The sequence below is a fragment of the Vicia villosa genome, linkage group LG6, assembly GCF_029867415.1.
Source record: "Vicia villosa cultivar HV-30 ecotype Madison, WI linkage group LG6, Vvil1.0, whole genome shotgun sequence".
Classification (NCBI taxonomy): domain Eukaryota; kingdom Viridiplantae; phylum Streptophyta; class Magnoliopsida; order Fabales; family Fabaceae; genus Vicia; species Vicia villosa.
In genome coordinates this window covers 163,730,200-163,751,516 of record NC_081185.1, presented here as the reverse complement: position 1 = coordinate 163,751,516, position 21,317 = coordinate 163,730,200, and the positions used below count along the sequence as shown (strand labels likewise).

General features: G+C 32.4%; 2 protein-coding genes across 2 annotated transcripts; both read left to right on the top strand.

The window, feature by feature from the left end:
• The first annotated feature begins 655 nt into the window (after window positions 1-655).
• Window positions 656-1,362, top strand: LOC131613080 (albumin-1-like). Its single transcript, XM_058884793.1, has 2 exons — window positions 656-776; window positions 898-1,362. Exons 1-2 carry the CDS (start codon window positions 725-727, stop codon window positions 1,302-1,304), a joined length of 459 nt encoding a protein of 152 aa, XP_058740776.1. The 5' UTR covers window positions 656-724; the 3' UTR covers window positions 1,305-1,362.
• An 18,405-nt stretch (window positions 1,363-19,767) lies between these two features.
• On the top strand, window positions 19,768-20,558 carry LOC131613079 (albumin-1-like). The gene is made up of 2 exons (XM_058884792.1): window positions 19,768-19,888; window positions 20,010-20,558. The coding sequence occupies exons 1-2, from the start codon at window positions 19,837-19,839 to the stop codon at window positions 20,408-20,410; spliced, it is 453 nt and encodes a 150-aa protein (XP_058740775.1). The 5' UTR covers window positions 19,768-19,836; the 3' UTR covers window positions 20,411-20,558.
• The last annotated feature ends 759 nt before the right edge of the window (window positions 20,559-21,317 follow it).

Here is a 21,317-nt window from a genome sequence, read left to right as displayed (position 1 = left end):
TATAGGTGGATGCAGGAATATATTAAATAAGGTGGATGCACCTTTATTAATATTAATAAAAATATTAATATAACATATTTATGATTTACCCCCTATCCATGAATGATGATTCATAGGGATTTGGTTAACAGAAAATAGATGAAGCATGACAAATTAAATTAATTTTACATTGTCAACCAATAACTACGTGGTATTCTGCCATGTCAGACTGAAAATTTTAAATTACTTATATGACATAATAGAGAGTGATATATTTTTTAATAGTATAATTTTTTTTATAGTATTAAACCATTTGTTTAAATATTTTAATAGTAATGATAATAATATCAATAAATATTAAAAAGATAAATATCACATAATACAAAAGTAGTAAAAATAGTAATGGCATAAGAAAAATAGCCTTTAAACAATCATTTGCAATACAACCCTGCAATGGTATAATGAAGCCAAAAATGTCCGTTTCACACAAATAGATTTAATATATATTTCCGTGATAGCTCTTTGAGCGACGTTCAAAATTAAAGGTGGTTAGTAATATTTCTTCCAATAGAAATTCGAATCAGATGTTAAGCAAAATGGCACATGGGACAGATAGGGACATTATTGTCTTTAAAATTATCATGTTTCTATAAATAGTTACATGCAAAGAATCATAATGCAACACAAAGCTAAGCTCATAATCAAAAAAACAATACTGTTGTAGCTTGTTTCTTTGGATCCAACAATGGCTTATGCTAATCTTGCTCCTTTGGCTGTCTTCATGCTTGCCACATTTTGTATGCATTTTAATTTGTGTTTTAGAACTTATCATGAGAAATTTAACAATATCTGTCTATATCTTTATTTACTAAATCATTATTAAGTCCTAACTATTTTTATACACCTTATCTTTTGAAGTAATGTTTTCGATGAAGAACGTAGAAGCTGTGGATTGTTCGGGTGTATGTTCGCCATTTGAGACGACACCATGCCGCTCAACAGATTGTCGGTGTGTTCCATGGGGACTATTTGCGGGTCAGTGTATCTATCCAACTGGATCTGAACTAATTGTAAAGATGGTTGAAGAACATCCTTACTTATGTCAATCTCACAGCGACTGTGTCAAGAAGGGCAATGGAAACTTCTGCGCTAATTATCCTAATTCTGAAATCCAATATGGATGGTGTTTTTCCTCCAACACTGAAGCTCAACACTTTTTCACAATTGGCTCTAAACTTGCAGGAAATGACCTCTTCAATGTTGGCTTTGGCTCTAACTGTAAAACTAAAGACTTGTTGAAGATGGCTGCGGCAATTTCCACTTAAATATCCAACAAAAGTATCATGCATCTATCTACGTACTACTTTGTTTCCAACTCATCAGTTGGATTTCTTAGATATCCCTATGAAATTAAATAAATGATGCATGTGCAAGTAATAATATTTTATTTCACTATCATTTCTTGCTCTCTAATATTCTTTCATTCTTTTAGTGACAAATAGAATAGAATATATATATATATATATATATATATATATATATATATATATATATATATATATATATATATATATATATATATATAAAATAAAAATAATTACAAAATATAGAAAATGATAGATAAAGATAAATGAGATACAACAAAGAACAATAAATAACACAAACATACAAACAATGTTGCAGTGGGGGAGACCATTCAAAAACTTATCGTAGCTACTAAAAAATCTCATCACTACTCCCATGCTAGATTTCAAAACAATTAAATTCACCATCAATATATCAGATATCACAAAAAGAGAATTGAAACATCCACCTCCTGTCTTGAAAACAAGTTAAAACCCCAATCCACTATAGAGATGATAGAGTTATGAAATTAATGTGAAGGTACAAGATTTTACTCCAGATCTACTCAAAAACTATATTTAAAACCGAAATAATAATCTTCTTTACTCTTTTCATAATCTCATATAATATATTAAATGAGAAGCACGCACATGTTAACACTTCAACTTCCATTAGGTTTTGTTTACAATAATGTGTACCAGACAGATTGTGAAAGGATGAAGAAAATTAAACCAAGCCATATTTTGATTAAAAAAGAAAAATCTTTATCATATTTTTAGAAATCAAAAGAAAAATTTGGCCGACCTTAAAAATAGTCTAAACCATTGGTTTTTCAATTTTTGTTTAAATCTCAATTTTTTTCCATGTCAGTTTTTAGGTCCAAACAAATTGGTTAAAGTTCAAATTCCTAATCCGACCAATCGAACCAATTAGTTCAGTCCAATTTTAATTACCATGAACTTACAGAATATTATTTCTATTTTCCATGCAATATATTTCTTAGTCAGTCTTTTTTCCCTATAGTGATCATAAGGAGTATAATAAAAAAATTGGGATAGTAATGCTTAAAATAAGAACTCTGTTATTTCAACTAATATCGACATCAAAATCACTTAAAAATTTTATAGTATTATTAATAATAAATTAATACAATTCTTTTTAGATAAGTAACAAAAAAAAAAGTATATAAACCTAACAAATATTTACTAATTTTATTATTTTCATAAAATTTTTAAAAAAAATTTTCTTGCAATTATTTTTAAATTATAAAAATAAAAGAAATTAAATTTTAATGTATCATTGTAATATAATCTATTTTTTTTTATATAATATCGCACAAATAAACTAAACATAAACAACAAAATTCTTGATTTTTCACATATATGGATAGGGAAATTATACTTTGCTCAATTTTTTTCTAATAATGATCCAAGTGAATATAATAAAAAAACAAAGATATAATTTTACATAGAAGTCTCATATTTCAACTAATATCGACATCAAAATCACATACAAATAACATATTAAAACAATTCTTTTTAGAAAAATAACATAAAAAATATATATTAACCTAACAAATATATACTAATTTTACTATTTTCATATAATTTTAAAAAAATATTTTTATTTTCTTGCAATTATTTTCAAATTATAAAATAATATAAATGAAATTTTAATGTGTCATTTTAATATGATGTCATTAAAATAATTTAGGGTTAAATGCAATTCACCCCCTGCCATTAGGGCGTGTTTCAGATTTGCCCCCCTGAATCTTTTTTTTTAAGAAGACACCCTTATAAAATTAGTAGACCTAACTTATCATGAATTATAAGAGGATAAATAAGGGAGGAGCATAGTTCCAAACTAACGAGGAGCTAGCGTTCAGGCCCAAAAAATACTAATATCAGCGCATATATTACCTTCTTTGAAAATATGGATGATGAAGAAGGACATCAAACGAATTAGAATCTTATCGTTAATCCAGGGAGTTCTAAGAGAACCCACGTCGAGGAGTGCTACACAAAGTTATATATACTATGGCTCTGTTTGGCATGCCACTTTTTGAGCTTATGTCTTATAGCTTATAGCTTATAAGCTCATATAATAATAAAAGACTTGTTTGGTAACGGTCTTTTCATTACGAGCTTATAGCTTATTTTACTAGCTTATAGTTTATTTTTCAGACGCTATTTCAAATAGCGTTTTAGCTTATAGCTTATAGCTTATCATTTTTTCTTCCATTTTTATCCTTATTATTTTAACTAAAATCCACTTTTACCCTCTATAATTTATTTTAATTTAAAATAAAATAATTATATATTAAATGTCCTTTATGTCATTTTAATTAATCAGCTAATTGAACAGCTAATTTTACCAAACACTTCAATCAGTTTATCAGCTATAAGTCATCAGTCATCAGCTATAAGCTATAAGCTATAAGCTATCAGTCATCAGCCATCAGCCATAAGCTATCAGCTAGCTTATCAGACAACCGTTATTTTTAACAAACAGAGCCTATGTGTCAGTAAAATCATAATGTATAATGTCCATGAGTAATAAAACTTTGCAAGGGTACTTTATTTGGCACCAGAGTAAAACAAATTAGGAGATAATTTTGAAACAATAAATATAATAAAAAATATATAATATTAATAATAAGTGTATAATAGCTCTTTTGTTTAAACAAACTAAGGTAGACAATTTTATAACATCTCTTTTTTAACGGTAATTTTCCCTCCTACATTTATTGTAATAATTTTTTTAAGGCAAAATACTTTTTTTGGTCCCTTATGTTAACCTCGGGGTTCATTTTGGTCTCTTAAGTTCAAAAAGTGTCATATTGGTCCCTTAACTCTTCAAAAGATGTCATTTTAGTCCTTTTTGTCACATTAGCGATGAAAAAACTCAAAAATCGGTCGCTAAATCAGTCGCTAATATGACAAAAACGACTAAAATGACACCTTTTGAAGAGTTAATGGACCAATATGACACTTTTTGAAGTTAAGAGACCAAAATGAACCCCGAGGTTAACATAAGGGACCAAAAAAGATATTTTGCCTTTTTTAAAGTTACATACTTAATTCAAAATTTATTTCAAAAGTTTTATCTGAACTTTTTTTTCAATGAATCCCAACCCGCATTTGAAAAAAATCCCGTACCTGAGCTCATACCCGCTTGAATAACAACTTTAACACCCGTGCCCGTGTCCTCTGGGTATGTAAGTACCCATATCCGTTACCCGCATTTCTAATAAAAATAAATATATCAACTATAAAATATCATTTTAAATTTTTAATATTTAAATGTTTTCAAGAAACTTATTGTTGAATTATGAAATAAACGAACACTTATGCTACATATGTAATGATTTATACATATAGAGTGAGATGGTGAGAAAATAATATTTTTTAAAAGTGTGTTCGGCAAGACATCACATCTTGTGCTTACATGCCCCTTAAGTGCAATAGAAAAGTCAGAGCATTTGTAGTTCCCCTTAAAAAGGAAAATAAAAGAGCCAAGTGACCAAAATCTTTTTGGGTGTTGAGCTTTACCAATATTCAACGGGTTTTTAAATTGTTAAGTTTTACCAATACTTCACAAGTTTTAAAAGGTGTCAAGCTTTGCCAAACGAGACAAGAGTAATTTAAAAGAGTGGTGGTTGAGCTTTAACAATACAAAACAAAGGTTGATTTAAAAAAGGTTGAGCTTTAACAATACAAAACCATTTTAAAACAGGAAGAAAGTGCTAAGCTTTAGCAATACTAAGCACAAAGTAAAAGAGATAGGAAAAAAAGACTGAGCAACTTGACAATTTTAGCCATTCTCATTCTTTTGGAGTTTTAGAATCTTAAGCAATCATTCATGGTGAATATCTCAAGTAGTGTATGTGTGACACATAGTATGTGTATCATGGATACAATCAAAGGTGAGTATAAACAAAGATATCAATGTATAAACTCGAGCATAAAATGGTTAAGAATAAAAGAGATGACATACCTCAAGATCATTTCATGTGTGTATGAATATGATGTGATGATGGATGAATGTCTCATGCATGTGGGGTTAGTCTGACAATGTCTATATATACAAGGATAGAAACATAACCAAAGTATAATGTATAAGATGTGAATCAACAATCATGTATATACAAGTGGATAAGAGAGATCATGGCACTCAAGTTGTATCAACATGGTATTTACATTGAATCAAAGAGAAAGATCATGGATCTTAAAATTAGGGTTTTAACATACATGTACTAACCTAACCATTTTGAAAATTTGAACAAAACCCTAGACAACTAAGGGGATCATGGTGTGAACTTCAATGGAAACTAAAATCAATCATAATGGAATCACATAAGTAATGTTAAACTAATTGGTGAAAAAAATATTTTGAAAGGATTTGATTTAAAGGCCTTTTAAAAGGCATAAAAGTAATGGATTTTTAAATATGGCCTAAAAATATAACATATAAATAAAGTATGAGCAAAAAATTAGGCAAAAATAAGTTGATGTGCTTGTTTAAATAATTAATCAAAGTTGTGAAGAAAATTAAGAAAAATAGTGATAAAAAGTTAGGAATGCTGCTTAAAGGTGTTGAACCCACACCCTTAGGGTTACCATGTCAAAACTATACCACTGGACCAACGCGTTACAACTATTAACCAAATGCACGCAATAATATATAATTAAAAATGTGCCCTAAAGCCAAGTTGAACTTCATCTTCAACCTCTAGCTCGTGAATTTCAAAAAATGCATCTCATTCATTTCTCAACCATTTCAAATAATGTAAAAATGAAAATTGATTAGTTTTTCAAGATGAATGCAACGATGTGCATAACACAAATTTATTTAGTCAGTAGCTTTCTAATTTTCCAAAAACACTAAGAATCCTAATTTTTCAATTTTAAATGAAATGATCTACACACATGATAAATGAATACCAACAGAGGGCTTTTGATCCTTACATGATTCTAAATAGAATGGTATCAAGTTTTATTGAAAAGGATGCACAATTGATATAGTTCAAGTTTAGACAACTTACCTGTTGTAGTGCATATCGAAAGCTTTCTTAGAGTACTTCCAGAAATGATTTAATGATCAGTGAAGCTTCCTTCGACCTGTGAGATGCTAACTGAATGTTCACAACACTTAGAGATAGCTTAAATTGCTCCATCCGAATCAAAGTGCAAGTGACAAAAGTGAAAATGGGGGATGGTAATGAAGCTGTTACAGAGGCAATATGAGTGTTGCTACAACTTCTATGTAGTGTATGAAAGGTGTTTGGTGGTTACTTGATACATAAACAACTTGGAACTCAAAAAACTTTAAGTTTATACAAAGTGAAAATTTTGAAGTTTCAAGTGAGGAACTGAATTGGAGATTTTCCGTGTGTTTGATTTCAGAAGCAAAATCCTCTATTTATAGGCAAGATTTGTGGTTTACGGGGGGGGGGGGGGGGAATCATATCAAATGGTTGCTTCAAACTCAAGTTGTACCACTTTGATTCTTGGTGAAGAAATGAGAAAGTTATGGTTTCAATGGTACTTGGCAAGCTTTAATCACAACTCAGGGAAGCTATTTCTGAGTTTTAGATGGTTGCTTCTTGGGTTTATGTTAGAGTGTGTCCAAAGGAAACAAGTTAGAGCCTCCAAGCAATAGTTGTTGGTGATTAAAGTGGCTTTACAAGAATGGAAGTCATGGCTTTATGCTTGAAATGGAATGAATCAATGGACAATGGCCAAAACACTTGGACAATGGCTCAAAAGAGTGTGTAATCTTCTTATTAGAGGGAGATTTACAAGTTATATGATTTGTAATCACAGATTTGGTAGGTTTGGCTCATGGTTGCAACTCGGTTCTTCATGGAAATGACATATAATTCTAGATTGAAAGTCCAACTTCATCCATTCAAATCTCCTGGCTCACAAATGCTATGGATGAGTTCTTGTACTTTTTGGAAAGCCCTGAACATCCCCTACAACTTTCATGTTTGGTGTTTTCTCAAATTTTTAAAGGACCTTGATGGAAATTGGCCACACAGATGCTTACTTTTTAGAAACAAATATGCATATTCATGAATTTTTCCAAGTGTTGAAAAAGTCAAAAACTTTGTAGCTTCATAACTTAAATTCCATTTGTTTTTGGAAAACTCTTCACATTGACAAAGTTGTTGATATTTATTTTCTCTTCAATTTAGGCTTTGGAGCACAAACAATGGCCATATATTGAAGAAGTTATGCCCATTCAAAGTTAGGCATAAAACATGTATTTCTTCATGAAAAGGTAAAAACCCTAATCTTAATTTGACTTTTGATATCTTGAATGATTTTCTTGATTTTTCTTGATCAAATGACTTCAATAATATTATATTCATGATTTTGATCTTTAAAGTCCATGTTTGACCATATTTCTCAAAAGTCAAATGTGATCGTGAATAATTGACTTTTTCCAAATGAATTGCATTCTTCTAAGTATCAATTGAATCAAGCTCTTTAAATATATTTAGCTCTTTGTGGCTTCCTTTTAAAACCTCTTTTTAAAGTTTAGACATGAATGATTATTTTAGTGGAGATGTAATCCCCCAAATGTCTTGATATTGATTGATATGATTGATTCTTTTCCACTTGAAAGATTTATTGGCATACTTGTTGGTTTAATTTAAGTTGGAGCCTTTCTTTCTTGTGATGCAAATGATCCATATGTTCTCATGTTCAAGAATGATTGAATGAATTTTCTCTTATATTATATGATGATAAAGTGTCTATCCTATTTCAAGCAAAACCTTTTGTTTCCCTTTCAAGTGGAACTACATTTACTCTGACTTTTCCATTGCATTGAGGAGGTATGTACGCACAAGATGTCTTGCCGAGCATAATTTTAAAATCAAACAAAACTTTATTTTGCATGCAATACTTTTTCTTTTAACACATAGATTTACAAAAAGGTTCCTCTATAAATGTGAGGGATGCTAACATCTTCCCTTTGCATAATCAACCCCCGTACCTAAGATCCCTGCTTTTTATTAGTTTTGATTTAAAAACTTCTTTGGGTTTTATTTCGCTCTTTTTCCTTTTCCTTTAGAAACAATAAAGCGCAGTGTCGACTTTCACTAAAATAATGAGTCAAATTAATCCAATAGCGTTTGTCTCAATTTTTCTTCACTACACAATGTCGCATTGATATGTAACAGTGGTAAAGATTATAGGTGGATGCAGCAATATATTAAATATATAAGGTGGATGCACTTTTACTAATATGAATAAAAATATTAATATAACATATTTATGATTTATCCACTATCCATAAATGATGAATCATAGGGATTTGGTTAACAGAAAATAGATGAAGGACTCACAATTGTCAAAAGTAAATTAATTTTACATTGTCAATCAATAACTGCGTGGTATTCTGCCAAATCAGACTGAAAATTTTAAATTACTTATATGACATGACATAGTGATATATTATTTAATAGTATATATTTCTTTTTATTGTATTAAACCATTTGTTTAAATATTTTAATAGTAAAGATAATAATATCAATAAATATAAAAAAGATAAATATCACATGATACAAAAGTAGTAAAAATAGTAACGGCATAAGGAAAATAACCTTTAAACAATCCTTTGTAATACAACCATGCAATGGTATAATGAAGCCAAAAATGTCCGTTTCACAAAGATAGATTTAAGATATATTTCCCATGATAGCTCTTGGAGCGACCTTCAAAATTAAAGGTTTTTTTTTCAATAAGCAATGGAATTAAAGGGAGCAAAAGGGATGCTCCGCCCCAATACAAAGAAAGTTACTCAACAAAACACATTAAAGGTTGAGTATTCCAAGCATAAAAATTACAACCAGGCAAAATCTTATAAAAAGAGATTAACCAACTCCAAGAGACCCTAACAATCTCCGACATACATTCTATGAAACTAAAGGACTCATTTCTAAAAACAATAGCATTGCGCTTTAACCATAAGGTCCAAACCGTTGCTATCCACACCACCGCCATTATAACTCTTTTAGTTGGACACTTAATCTTGGAACAATTATAGAAGAAGTCCAAGAAATCTTCCAAAGACAAAAAATCCCCACCACCAAGCCACATAAAGACTCTATGCCAAATACCGATGGACACTTCACAAATAGAAAAGAGATGCACAATGTTCTCCTCCTCCTTCGAACAAAAAACACACAAGGTATCTACCCCTTCGTTCAAAATTCCACGGCTCACTAGGTTGTCTTTTGTTGCAATTCTATTGTGGATAAAACGCCAACAAAAAAATTGAATTCTAGAAGGTGCTTTTAAGTTCCAAAGATGAGTAAGGGCTCTAACCTTCTCTTCGACCAACGGAGGACCCGAAAGCTTTCCTTTGAAATACTCGTAACATGATTTAACCGTGAAAACTCCTTCCGAATTAAGCCTCCATCCGAACGTATCTTCTTCATCCCTCTTTAAATTGAATCTATCCATTTCGGTACAAATCACTTACATAGCATTGACTAGAGCTGCATTGGCCGGAGCAGAGGCTGTTAAAAAAGACAGAGGCTGCTGCTGCGATGAAGGGCGGACAGCACTGGCAGACGCGGTTGCAGCAGCTTCTAGCTGTACATCCGTGACCTCCCTGGGCAGAACCAGAACAGCGCCCTCTGCTGTGAATAGGCCTCTAAAATTCCACTTCCAGCAACCATCTAAGAATGTGCCAGCATCAGAAACCTGCATTAAATGATTAGCAGCCAAGGAAAACAGAGAAGGGGAGAATTTCATGAGGGCTTGCTTCCCCGTCCAGTCCGCATACCACAGCGGGGTAGAGTCCCCACTGCCCACATTGACTCGAATGACACTAGAAAAATTATCCATAAGGAGATTTTCATAGTTATCCGACAATATGAGATCTCTCCACCATATTGAATCCTTGTTGTCCACCACCGATACATCTCCTACCAAAACCTTAAGCTTCACGTTTCCGTACCGCTCTACTAAAAGATCTCGTCAAACCGCATCATTATCCGTAAGAATACGCCATTTTCCATTTGCTAAGTAAGGCCACATTTAAAATTTCCATATTTTTGACACCCAATCCTCCCTCTTCCCGACTCTTGCAAACCGTGTCCCAAGCTATCCAATTAACGGAGCGCTTCAAATCACCTCCTCCCCAAAGAAATTTACGTTGAATAGAACACACCTCATTTAAGATCTTTTTAGGAGCCTTGTAAAAAGAAAGAGTGTAAATCGGCAAAGCATTAATAACCGAATTGATGAGAACCACCCTCCCCGCTATACTAAGATTCTTACCTTTCCAAGACGATAATCTCTTCTTGAAAGTCACTAAAAAGTCTTTCCACATAGAAAGTTTCCTTGGATTATCACCAACCCTCACTCCTAGAAACTTAAAAGGTAATGACCCTACTTTACAAGAAAGAAAACAAGCTGCGGCTTCCATAAACCAATCACCCGCATTAACACCAAAAAGATTGCTCTTGTGAAAATTAATTCGAAGACCGGACATCATCTCAAAGCCTCTAAAAATAGATTTCAAACTCCATAAGTTTGCCAAATCGCACTCCGCGAATATCAAAGTATCATCCGCGAATTGTAATAAATCTACCTCCTTATTCTCATTAATTTTAAAGCCACGGAACTCTCCCGAAACCTTGCTTCTATACATCAATGCCGTGAGAACTTCCATCACAAGGACAAACACAAAAGGGGACAAAGGATCCCCTTGACGGAGTCCTTTCTCCACAACAAAATCTTTAGTCGCACTTCCATTGATAAGCACCGAAAGCGAATTTGAAAAGATGCTACTATCCATCCACTTCAACCATCTCTTTCCAAATCCCATGCGTTTGAGAACGTATCTAGCAAAGTTCCAACTCACTCTATCATAGGCTTTCTCAAAATCTACCTTCAAAACCATACAACTCCTTCGTCTCCTTTTAGCTAAATCAAGAACCTCATTAGCTATAAGAATTCCGTCCGAGATATTTCTACACGGAATAAACGCCGTTTGATTCTTCGAAACAAGTTTTCCCACCACACATCTAAGTCTAGCCGATAACAACTTAGCTACAATTTTGTACAAGCTTCCAACCAAGCAAATGGGGCGAAACTCCTTTAAAAATTGAGGATTCTTAACTTTTGGAACAAGAGTGATAAAAGAAGAGGTACAAGCTTTGGTTAAAACACCTTTATCATGGAAATCCTTACAACACTTTAAGACATCCTCCTTCACCACCCTCCAATTCAACTTAAAAAAATCCAAAGAATACCCATCCGGGCCGGGGCTTTTGTTACCGTCGCAAGACCAAACGGCTTCCTTGATTTCTTCTTCCGTAAAATCTCTCTCCAACCAAATCACATTACTTTCGGTCAAACAATTAAGAGGGAGACCCTCCGGGACCGGCCTACAAAAGTCTTCTTCCTTGAAAAAATTATGAAAGTAATTGACAATTTCTTCTTTGACCTTTTCCACACCTTCTACCCTCCCATGTTCTCCTTCAATGGAAGTAATCCCATTACGCCTTTGCCTTTCCTTTAGGGAATTGTGATAGAATCTTGAATTCCTATCTCCCTCTTTCAACCAAAGATTACGGGATTTTAGCCTAAGCATGCACTCCTTAATTTCCATGTTTTTTCGAAGATCTCGGTAAGCCATCCTTCTATCATTCACAACATCATCTATATGGCCTCCTAGACCATCCTCTAACTCTTTATCCTTCGTATTAATTTCATCCCTATCCTCCTCCATCTTTAGATCAATCCAACCAAAAACCTCCTTATTCCACCCTTTAAGCTTCTCCTTGAAAGATTTCATTTTCTCATAGAGCACGAAGTCACCCCTCCCTTTAACAAGCAACTTCTTCCATTCAATCTCCACAAACTCCTTAAAACCTTCATGTTTGAACCACGCATTAGAAAACCTAAAAGGTTTAGGTCCCCAATCAAATTTTCCTTTTCCTACCCGGATAGGAGCATGGTCCGAGAAGTCTCTTTTCTCTATCCTTTGGTCGCAAATCTCCCACACCTCAATGAGCTTTTTGGATAAAAGGAATCTATCAATTCTACTAAAAGCTTTGCCATTGTCCTTGAACCAAGTAAATTTACCTCCAACACAATTTAAATCAATTAGCTCCATATTGCCCACAAAATTCCTAAACTCCTCCATACCTCTAGAGTAGCGCTGCATCCCCTCCCCTCTACGTTCTTCCTTACTCAAAACTTCATTAAAATCTCCAACGACACACCATTCCTCTCCCACTCTACTTAATTTCTTCGATAAAATAGACCTCCACGTAATACTCCTCTCCGCTCTATTACACGCCGCATACACATTAATGAGGTTGTAAGCCACACCTTCCCAATCTATATTAATACCAACGAAACCTTTTCCCACGAAACTATAATTTAGGGAAAGACAACCTCTCCTCCACAAGATCACCATGCCCCCCGCCGCTCCAATCGAATTGCTCGCAGTCCACTCAACATCAGAAGAGCCCCAAAATTCTCGATCAAGAGCATCAGAGAAAACCGAAAGCTTAGTTTCTTGAAGAAAGCAGACATCTATGTTATAAGAATTAATAATAAAGCTAATTCTCTTCCTTTTAGAAGACAAACCTCCTCCCCTTATATTGTATGATAAAAGATTCATGAACCAGAGCCATTTATCACCTTCCTCCCACTGACACCCTCCTTATCCCTCAGCTCCATAGCATCAATTAATTTCACAATCTACGAATCCTTCTTTGTACTGACTACCCCCAGACCTGCAATAGTTTCCCAGACCCTCCTCCCAATTTCAGAATTTCCTATTAAACGACTATTGCATCGGTTAATCTCCGAGTCGGCAAGTGAAAAAGGAAAAGACTCACCGGATGAGATAGGATCTTCCGACGAGGAAGATGAACCTCCGAACACCACCTCCTTTGACTGCGACTTCCTTGGTGCGATACAAGCGAAGTACGAAGACTCCACTCTTTCACCCAGGTCTGCGACTTTCTTCAGCTTAAGATTCTTCTTCTTTATCTGCAAAGGAGGGAGACTTCTGGGACCGAAACTCAACTCTTGGCATGCTTTGTCAAAAGGTCCAATACCACCAGTCAGGCCCATAGTAGAATCCGACCCATTAGCCCCAGTACTTAAAACCGGTTCAAACACAAAAGGTGGCCCCACATTGATAATGGATTTATCGTTTGAATCCCCCACTCTGCTACAGTCTTCTTTAGACAAGGCCTCATTAATAGACTTTGACTTTTCCCCCTCGGAACACGAGCTAGATTGTTTTGCAGAAACGTTAAAACCTCCCTTTTTCTTAGCATCCCCCGACAATATGCCTTTTGATGAAAGATGATTGTGGCCTCCTAGGATATCTGCTTCATCAAAAGAATAACCACCCTTCGACACATCACATCGATCTGACGGCACCTTTTCCTCCTCCACCGTTTGCGCCTCCCCTGCAGACGCCTCAGAAAATGCTCCGTCCGCCGAAAGAGAAGACTCCTCAGAGTCTGACTCCTCTCCTATTCTCACATTTAATTTCTTCACCTCAGACATGGATGTTGAAACTTCAAAGATATTTACGATGAACACCGTACCATCTATCACCAACTTAATCGTATCCTCCACTCTATTGAAAATAGAAGTTTTTATACAAATATTGGCCACATCCAATCTAGCCTTCAAAGTTGTTCCTTCTTCACATTTGATAAAGCTACCATAAGGATCTGCTAACAGTTTGAAGAAACTTTCCCCCCAAACATGACAAGGGATGCCTCTAATGTTAAGCCAAGCCATTCTCTCTTTATCCACATCTGATGGAGCCCATGGTTTAATGGAGCAGAACCATTGCTCCCACCAAACTTTCCTTTCTACTAAGAATGCCTCGATCTCTCCATCGATTAAATCCTCAAGCAGACAGAGGTTTGGTCCCAACGGTGTGACTCTAATAGAGAACAGACCCTCCTCTAGAAAAATCCTCTTGATATCATCTCCATCACCAGGATTGATGAAGGTTCCTGTATACGCCTTTCTATACGTGTTGAGATCTTCAAGACTGGGGGCATAAACCATGGATCTTCAAGTAATATTTTATTTCACTATCATTTCCTGTTCTCTATTCTTTCATTCTTTTAGTGACAAATAGAATATATATAAAAAAAAAAAGATAAACACACAATAAAAATATTTACAAAATATAGAAAAACGATCGAAAAAGATAAATGAGTTACAACAAGAAATAACACAAACGCATAAACAATGTTAGTGTGAGGGAGACCATCCAAAAACAGATCGTAGCTACTAAAAAAATCTCATCACTACTCTGTTAGCTGAAGATTTCGTTTTATGTTGTTTATCCTTCGAAGGAGTTGAGAATCGAAGGAAAGATGGTTACTGATGGCCATCCCTTAAAAAATGGCTACTGATGGTCATGCTTCGGAAAAATAAAGACTTCTAAGTTCGATGAAGATAAGTGAACGCTGAAAGATTAATGAAAGCATATGTCTTCGGGACTTAGACAAAATTCATAGAATATGTATTCAAGTATTACTACTTAGCGTGTTTTTTAGTAGTGTTTGTTTAATACACTGCCACGCGTCGAAGATGGACTCAGGCGGGAAGATTTGAAATTCGAAGACGGTTTCGTAACCGTTCAACAACAGATGGCTTCGCTGGAAGTTCTGATGAGAAACGTGGCAGCAGATTAGTGTAGGACCGTTAAGGTCGAAACTAGTATAAATAGGAGTCTTAGTGTTAGGATTCTGTGTGTTCATTTTGTACAAATCACTCACATATTTACTCAAGTATCAAGCGTTAAGAGAAAGAGTTAGCTGAGAAAATGTACGTATGACACCACCATTTTAATACATGTGTATTATCTTTTTGTTTTTATCTTTCAGAATTACTGCATTTCGTTTACTTCTTGCCATTTACGTTTCTGCATCTTTACTTTAACGTCATTTACTTTCGAATTACTTTCACGCTATTTACTTTCAAAATCTTTTATATTTCTGCAGTTTAAGATTCTTTACGTTTCAATTGTCCTTTTAATTTTTATGTCATGTCATTTCAATGAAGTCATATTTATATATAACAAAGTGATTGTCGAGACTATTTGTTCTGTTAATCGAACAACGCTTATTGAAGAAGACAAATAATGAATAGCTCGAATAAACATTGATAACAATCTTCTTGACTATGTGTCCTAGGATCAATCTAGTCGATCCTGCAAGTAACCAAATCATATTTATTATAGTTTGGAAGACTAGCGGTTGTTTACCGGAAATCACCGTAAACATACTCACATGTTAGATTTCAAAACAATTAAATCCACCATCAATATAATATCATATATCACAAAAAGAGAATCGAAATAACTACCACCAGTCTTGAAAACAAGTTAAACACTCGATCTATTATAGGTGCAAGTAGATGATATAATTATAAAATTAATATGTGAAGATACAAGATTTTACTTCAGATCTACTCAAAAACTATATTTCAGACCAAAAATATACTCTTCTTTATTCGTTCCATAATCTCATATAATATATTAAATCAGGAGCACGCACATGTTAACATTTCAACTTATTTTTTGTCACATCATCCATTCGCTTTTGTTTCCAATAATGTGTAATAGAGAGATTGTGGAAGGAAGAAGAAAATTAAACCAAGCCATATTTTGATTCAAAACGAAAAACCTTCATCATATATTTAGAAATCAAAAGAAAAATTTGGCCGACCTTAGAAATTGTCTAAACGGTCGATTTTTCAATTTTTGTTTAAATATAGATTTTTTCATATGTCGATTTTCAGGTCCAAACAAACTAGTTAAAGTTCAGATTCCTAATCCGACCGATCGAACCGATCACTTCGGTCCAGTTTTAATTACCAAGAACTTATAGAACATTATTTCTATTTTTCATGCAATATATTTCTTGCTTAGTCTTTTCTCCTTATAGTGATCATAAGAGTATAATAAAAAATCTAGGATATTAATGCTTAAAATAAGAACTCTCATATTTCAACTAATATCAACATCGATCACTTAAAAATTGTATAATATTATTAGTAATAAATTAAAACAATTTTTTTTAGACAAATAACAAAAAAAGTATATTAACCTGACAAATATTTACTAATTTCACTATTTTCATAAAATTTTTAAAAAATATTTTTATTTTCTTGCAATTATTTTTAAATTATAAAAATAAAAGAAATAAAATTTTAATGTATCATTTTAATATAATGTCTCTAAAATAATTTATTATTTCTATTCTATATTTTTTTTATATCATATCGCACAAATAAACTAAAGATAAACATCAAAATTCTTGATTTTTCACATATATGGATAGGGAAATTATACTTTGCTCAATTTTTTTCTAATAATGATCCAGGTGAATATAATAAAAAACAAATATATAATTTTACATATAACTCTCATATTTCCACTAATATCAACATCAAAATCACATAAAAGTTTTATAGTATTATTAATAACAAATTAAAACAATTCTTTTTAGAAATATATATTAACCTAACAAATATTTACTAATTTTACTATTTTCATAAAATTTTAAAAAATATTTTTATTTACTTGCAATTATTTTCAAATTATAAAATAAATAAATTTGAAAGTTTTATTTGATAATAATTACAAATATGAGTTGTTTCCCTCTTCCTAAATTTTTGCTAAAAAAGATTGATTGTATCTGCAGGAGTTTTATTTGGACTGGAATTGAGAAGAGCGAAAAGAGCCCTGTGGCTTGGAAAGTTGTCTGCAATCCTAATGCCCAAGGAGGCTTGCAGATTATCAATTTACAGTTGTGTAATAAAGTTCTAATGCCGAAATGTTTGTGGAATTTATGCAGGAAAAGTAGAGAATTTATGGGTCAAATGGATGCACAATTATTATTTCAACAGAACTGATGTGATGGAGTATGAGGTTAAGAGGCAGAATAGTGGCATCTCCAAAAGAGCGTTCTAAAGCAGAGACAAATTATACCTGTGGTGTAGCAACAATGGGATACCTCTGTTGCTCAGTAAAAATCCAGAATGACCACTTTTTACATCCATCTGATAGATGATGGAACCCGTGTCAATTGGAGAAATATCACCAGAAAAAATAGAGCTAGACCACGAGGAGTTAGACCACGAGCAGTGGTATTTCTTTGGCTAGCATGTCATAAAAGGCTAGCAACTAAGAATAGATTGATTAGATTTGGCTTAATACATGATAGAGTTTGCAGTTTGTGTAAGAAGGAAGATGAAACTCTAGACCATTTATTCTTCCAGTGCACAGCCACTAAGCTAATCTGGAAAAACATACTTGAGTGGTTGGAAATTCGATACAGAGCCACTAAATGGGAGGATTAGCTACTTTGGTTAATTGAGACTACCAAAAGGAAGGGATGGTGAGTAGCTTGTTTGAAAATGGCTATAGTTGAGACCTTATACTATGTTTGGAATATGAGGAACAATATTTGTTTTAGGAATACATTTAATACTTATTGTATAGAAGATAACATCAAAGATAGTATAGTATATAGGGGGTGGCAGCATAGAAAATTTAGAAGTCAACTTGCAAAGTTGATGACATAGTATACTAGGTGCTTTTTGTCTGTTTGGTTAGGTTGGATCTTATGATCACCTTGCTTTGTAATGCTGTTCTTTTGAATTAATATATATTTCTTGATTAAAAAAAATTACAAATAAAATTTAAATTTTATTCAGAACTAAAAATAAATATGAATCATTTACAAATTAAAATCAAATATCTATAAAAGAGATAAACACCAAAAAGACATTAAAATTAGAATTAAAAACTAAATAAATCACAAATGATATTTTTTTATTTAAAATTAAATACTTAAATCTCATTCTCAACTTACAAGCATATATTTTTTTTCAAGTAAAATATAATTTTTATTTTTGATAAATTGATATTGTAGTCTCAATTATAATTCATAATAAATTATAATGATACAAAATTATCGATCATATTAATCAAAAGAATGGACAGGCTACCAACACAACCCTGGTATATGGCAGTATGAGAAGCAATGGCTCACCATGGAAGCTAACAAGAAAGGATGGAGAAGACAAATTCTCAAAGCTGCAGCTACAGAGCTAGTGTATGCATTATGGCAGAACAGAAACTCCATCATATTTGCTCAAGGAACTCATGATGAACATGTACTAGATAGAGTTAAATTCATTGTCTATACAAGATGTTATAGGCATAGAATTATTATTACACACTTTGATGAAAATACTCTTTGTGTAGAGTAAGATGTTTATTGTAACCTGGCTCATTGGAGCGGTATGTACTTCATGGTTTTTTTGAAAATAAAAATTTATTTGATTCCAAAAAAAAAAAAAACAATAAAAATAAATAATAAATATCACATGATAATAAAAATAAATAATAGTTATTGTGCTGATGAACAATGTGTCTTCTTCTTCTTTATTTTTGAGTTTTATTTTTAGATTTTGCAGTGTTTCTCTGTTATAGATATATAAATAAGGTGGATGCAACAATATATTAAATAAGGCGGATGCACCTTTATTAATGTTAATAAAAATATTAATATAACATATTTATGATTTATCCAATATCAATGAATGATGAATCGTAGGATTTGGTTAATAGAAAATAGATGATGTATTTACAAGTAAATTAATTTTATATTATCAATTAATTAGGGTGTATAATTCTACCAAGTCCCACTGAAATTTTAAATTACGAACTCCGGCTAACCTCAAATATAAGCAACAAAAAATATTTTTATGGACTCAAATATAAATAAAATAAATCTATAATTATTATATTCAATGTCACTATTTCAAATACATTCCTATAATTTTTTATATTTTAATATTTACAACGATTTTCAAAGCAATAAATAAAGATAAAATTAGAAAGAGTAAAAATTAAATGCACTGAGACATTCTTCTTAAAAAATAATTTTTTTTACAAATTTACTTATATTTGAGGCAGGAAGAAGCGTATCACATGACTGAGTGATATATTATCTAATAGGGCAAAACTTTTTTTAATTTATAGTATTAAACCATTTGTTTAAATATTTTAATAGTGATGACAATAATATCAATATAGATAAAAAAGATAAATATCACATGATACAAAAGTAGTAAAAGTAGTAATGGCATAAGAAATATAGCCTTTAAACAATCATTTGTAATACAACCCTGCAATGATATAATGAAGCCAAAAATGTCCGTTTCACAAAGATAGATTTAAGATATATTTCCCATGATAGCTCTTTGAGCGACGTTCAAAATTAAAGGTGGTTAGTAATATTTCTTCCAATAGAAATTCGAATCAGATGTTAAGCAAAATGGCACATGGGACAGATAGGGACATTATTGTCTTTAAAATTATCATGTTTCTATAAATAGTTACATGCAAAGAATCATAATGCAACACAAAGCTAAGCTCATAATCAAAAAAACAATACTGTTGTAGCTTGTTTCTTTGGATCCAACAATGGCTTATGCTAATCTTGCTCCTTTGGCTGTCTTCATGCTTGCCACATTTTGTATGCATTTTAATTTGTGTTTTAGAACTTATCATGAGAAATTTAACAATATCTGTCTATATCTTTATTTACTAAATCATTATTAAGTCCTAACTATTTTTATACACCTTATCTTTTGAAGTAATGTTTTCGATGAAGAACGTAGAAGCTGTGGATTGTTCGGGTGTATGTTCGCCATTTGAGACGACACCATGCCGCTCAACAGATTGTCGGTGTGTTCCATGGGGACTATTTGCGGGTCAGTGTATCTATCCAACTGGATCTGAACTAATTGTAAAGATGGTTGAAGAACATCCTTACTTATGTCAATCTCACAGCGACTGTGTCAAGAAGGGCAATGGAAACTTCTGCGCTAATTATCCTAATTCTGAAATCCAATATGGATGGTGTTTTTCCTCCAACACTGAAGCTCAACACTTTTTCACAATTGGCTCTAAACTTGCAGGAAATGACCTCTTCAATATTGGCTCTAACGGTAAAACTAAAGACTTCTTGAAGATGGCTGCGGCAATTTCCACTTAAATATCCAACAAAAGTATCATGCATCTATCTACGTACTACTTTGAATAATCGGTCTTTGTTTCCAACTCATCAGTTGGATTTCTTAGATATCCCTACGAAATTAAATAAATGATGCATGTGCAAGTAATAATATTTTATTTCACTATCATTTCTTGTTCTTTATTCTTTCAATTTTTTTAATAGTAAATAGAATATATAAAATAAAATAAAAAATAAACACACAATAAAAATATTTACAAAATATAGAAAATGTTAGATAAAGATAAATGAGATACAACAAAGAATAATAAATAACACAAACACATGAACAATGTTATTGTGGAGGTGACCATCCAAAAACAGATTGTACCTACTAAAAAATCTCATAACCATTCACATGTTAGATTTCAAAACAATCAAATTCACACTAAAAATATTTACAAGTAGACAAACAACGTTACTGTGGAGGGGACAACCCAAAAACAGATCAAGCTATTAAAAACCTCATCACTACTCACATGTTAGATCTCAAACAATCAAATCCAACATCATTCGATCAGATCACACTAAAAGTGAATAAAAAAGAAACTAGTATTTCAAACAAACCAAACACTCGATCAATTATAGGTGCAAGTAGATGATAGAGTTCTGAAGTCAATTCGTGAAGGTGCAAAAGTTCACTTTAGATCTACTCAAACTATATTTCCAGACAAAAAAAATACTCTTCTTTACTTTTTCCATTATCTCTTATAATATATTAAATCAGAAGCACGCACGTGTTAACACTTCAACTTATAATTATTGTGTCATATCACCCATATTTCTATGTGTCATTTCCAAAATTCATCTTCATTTCTCAAAAGTAAAAATCATATAGGGTTAGAAGTCATGGATTCAACTACTGACAAATGCAACAAAATCGTACAAT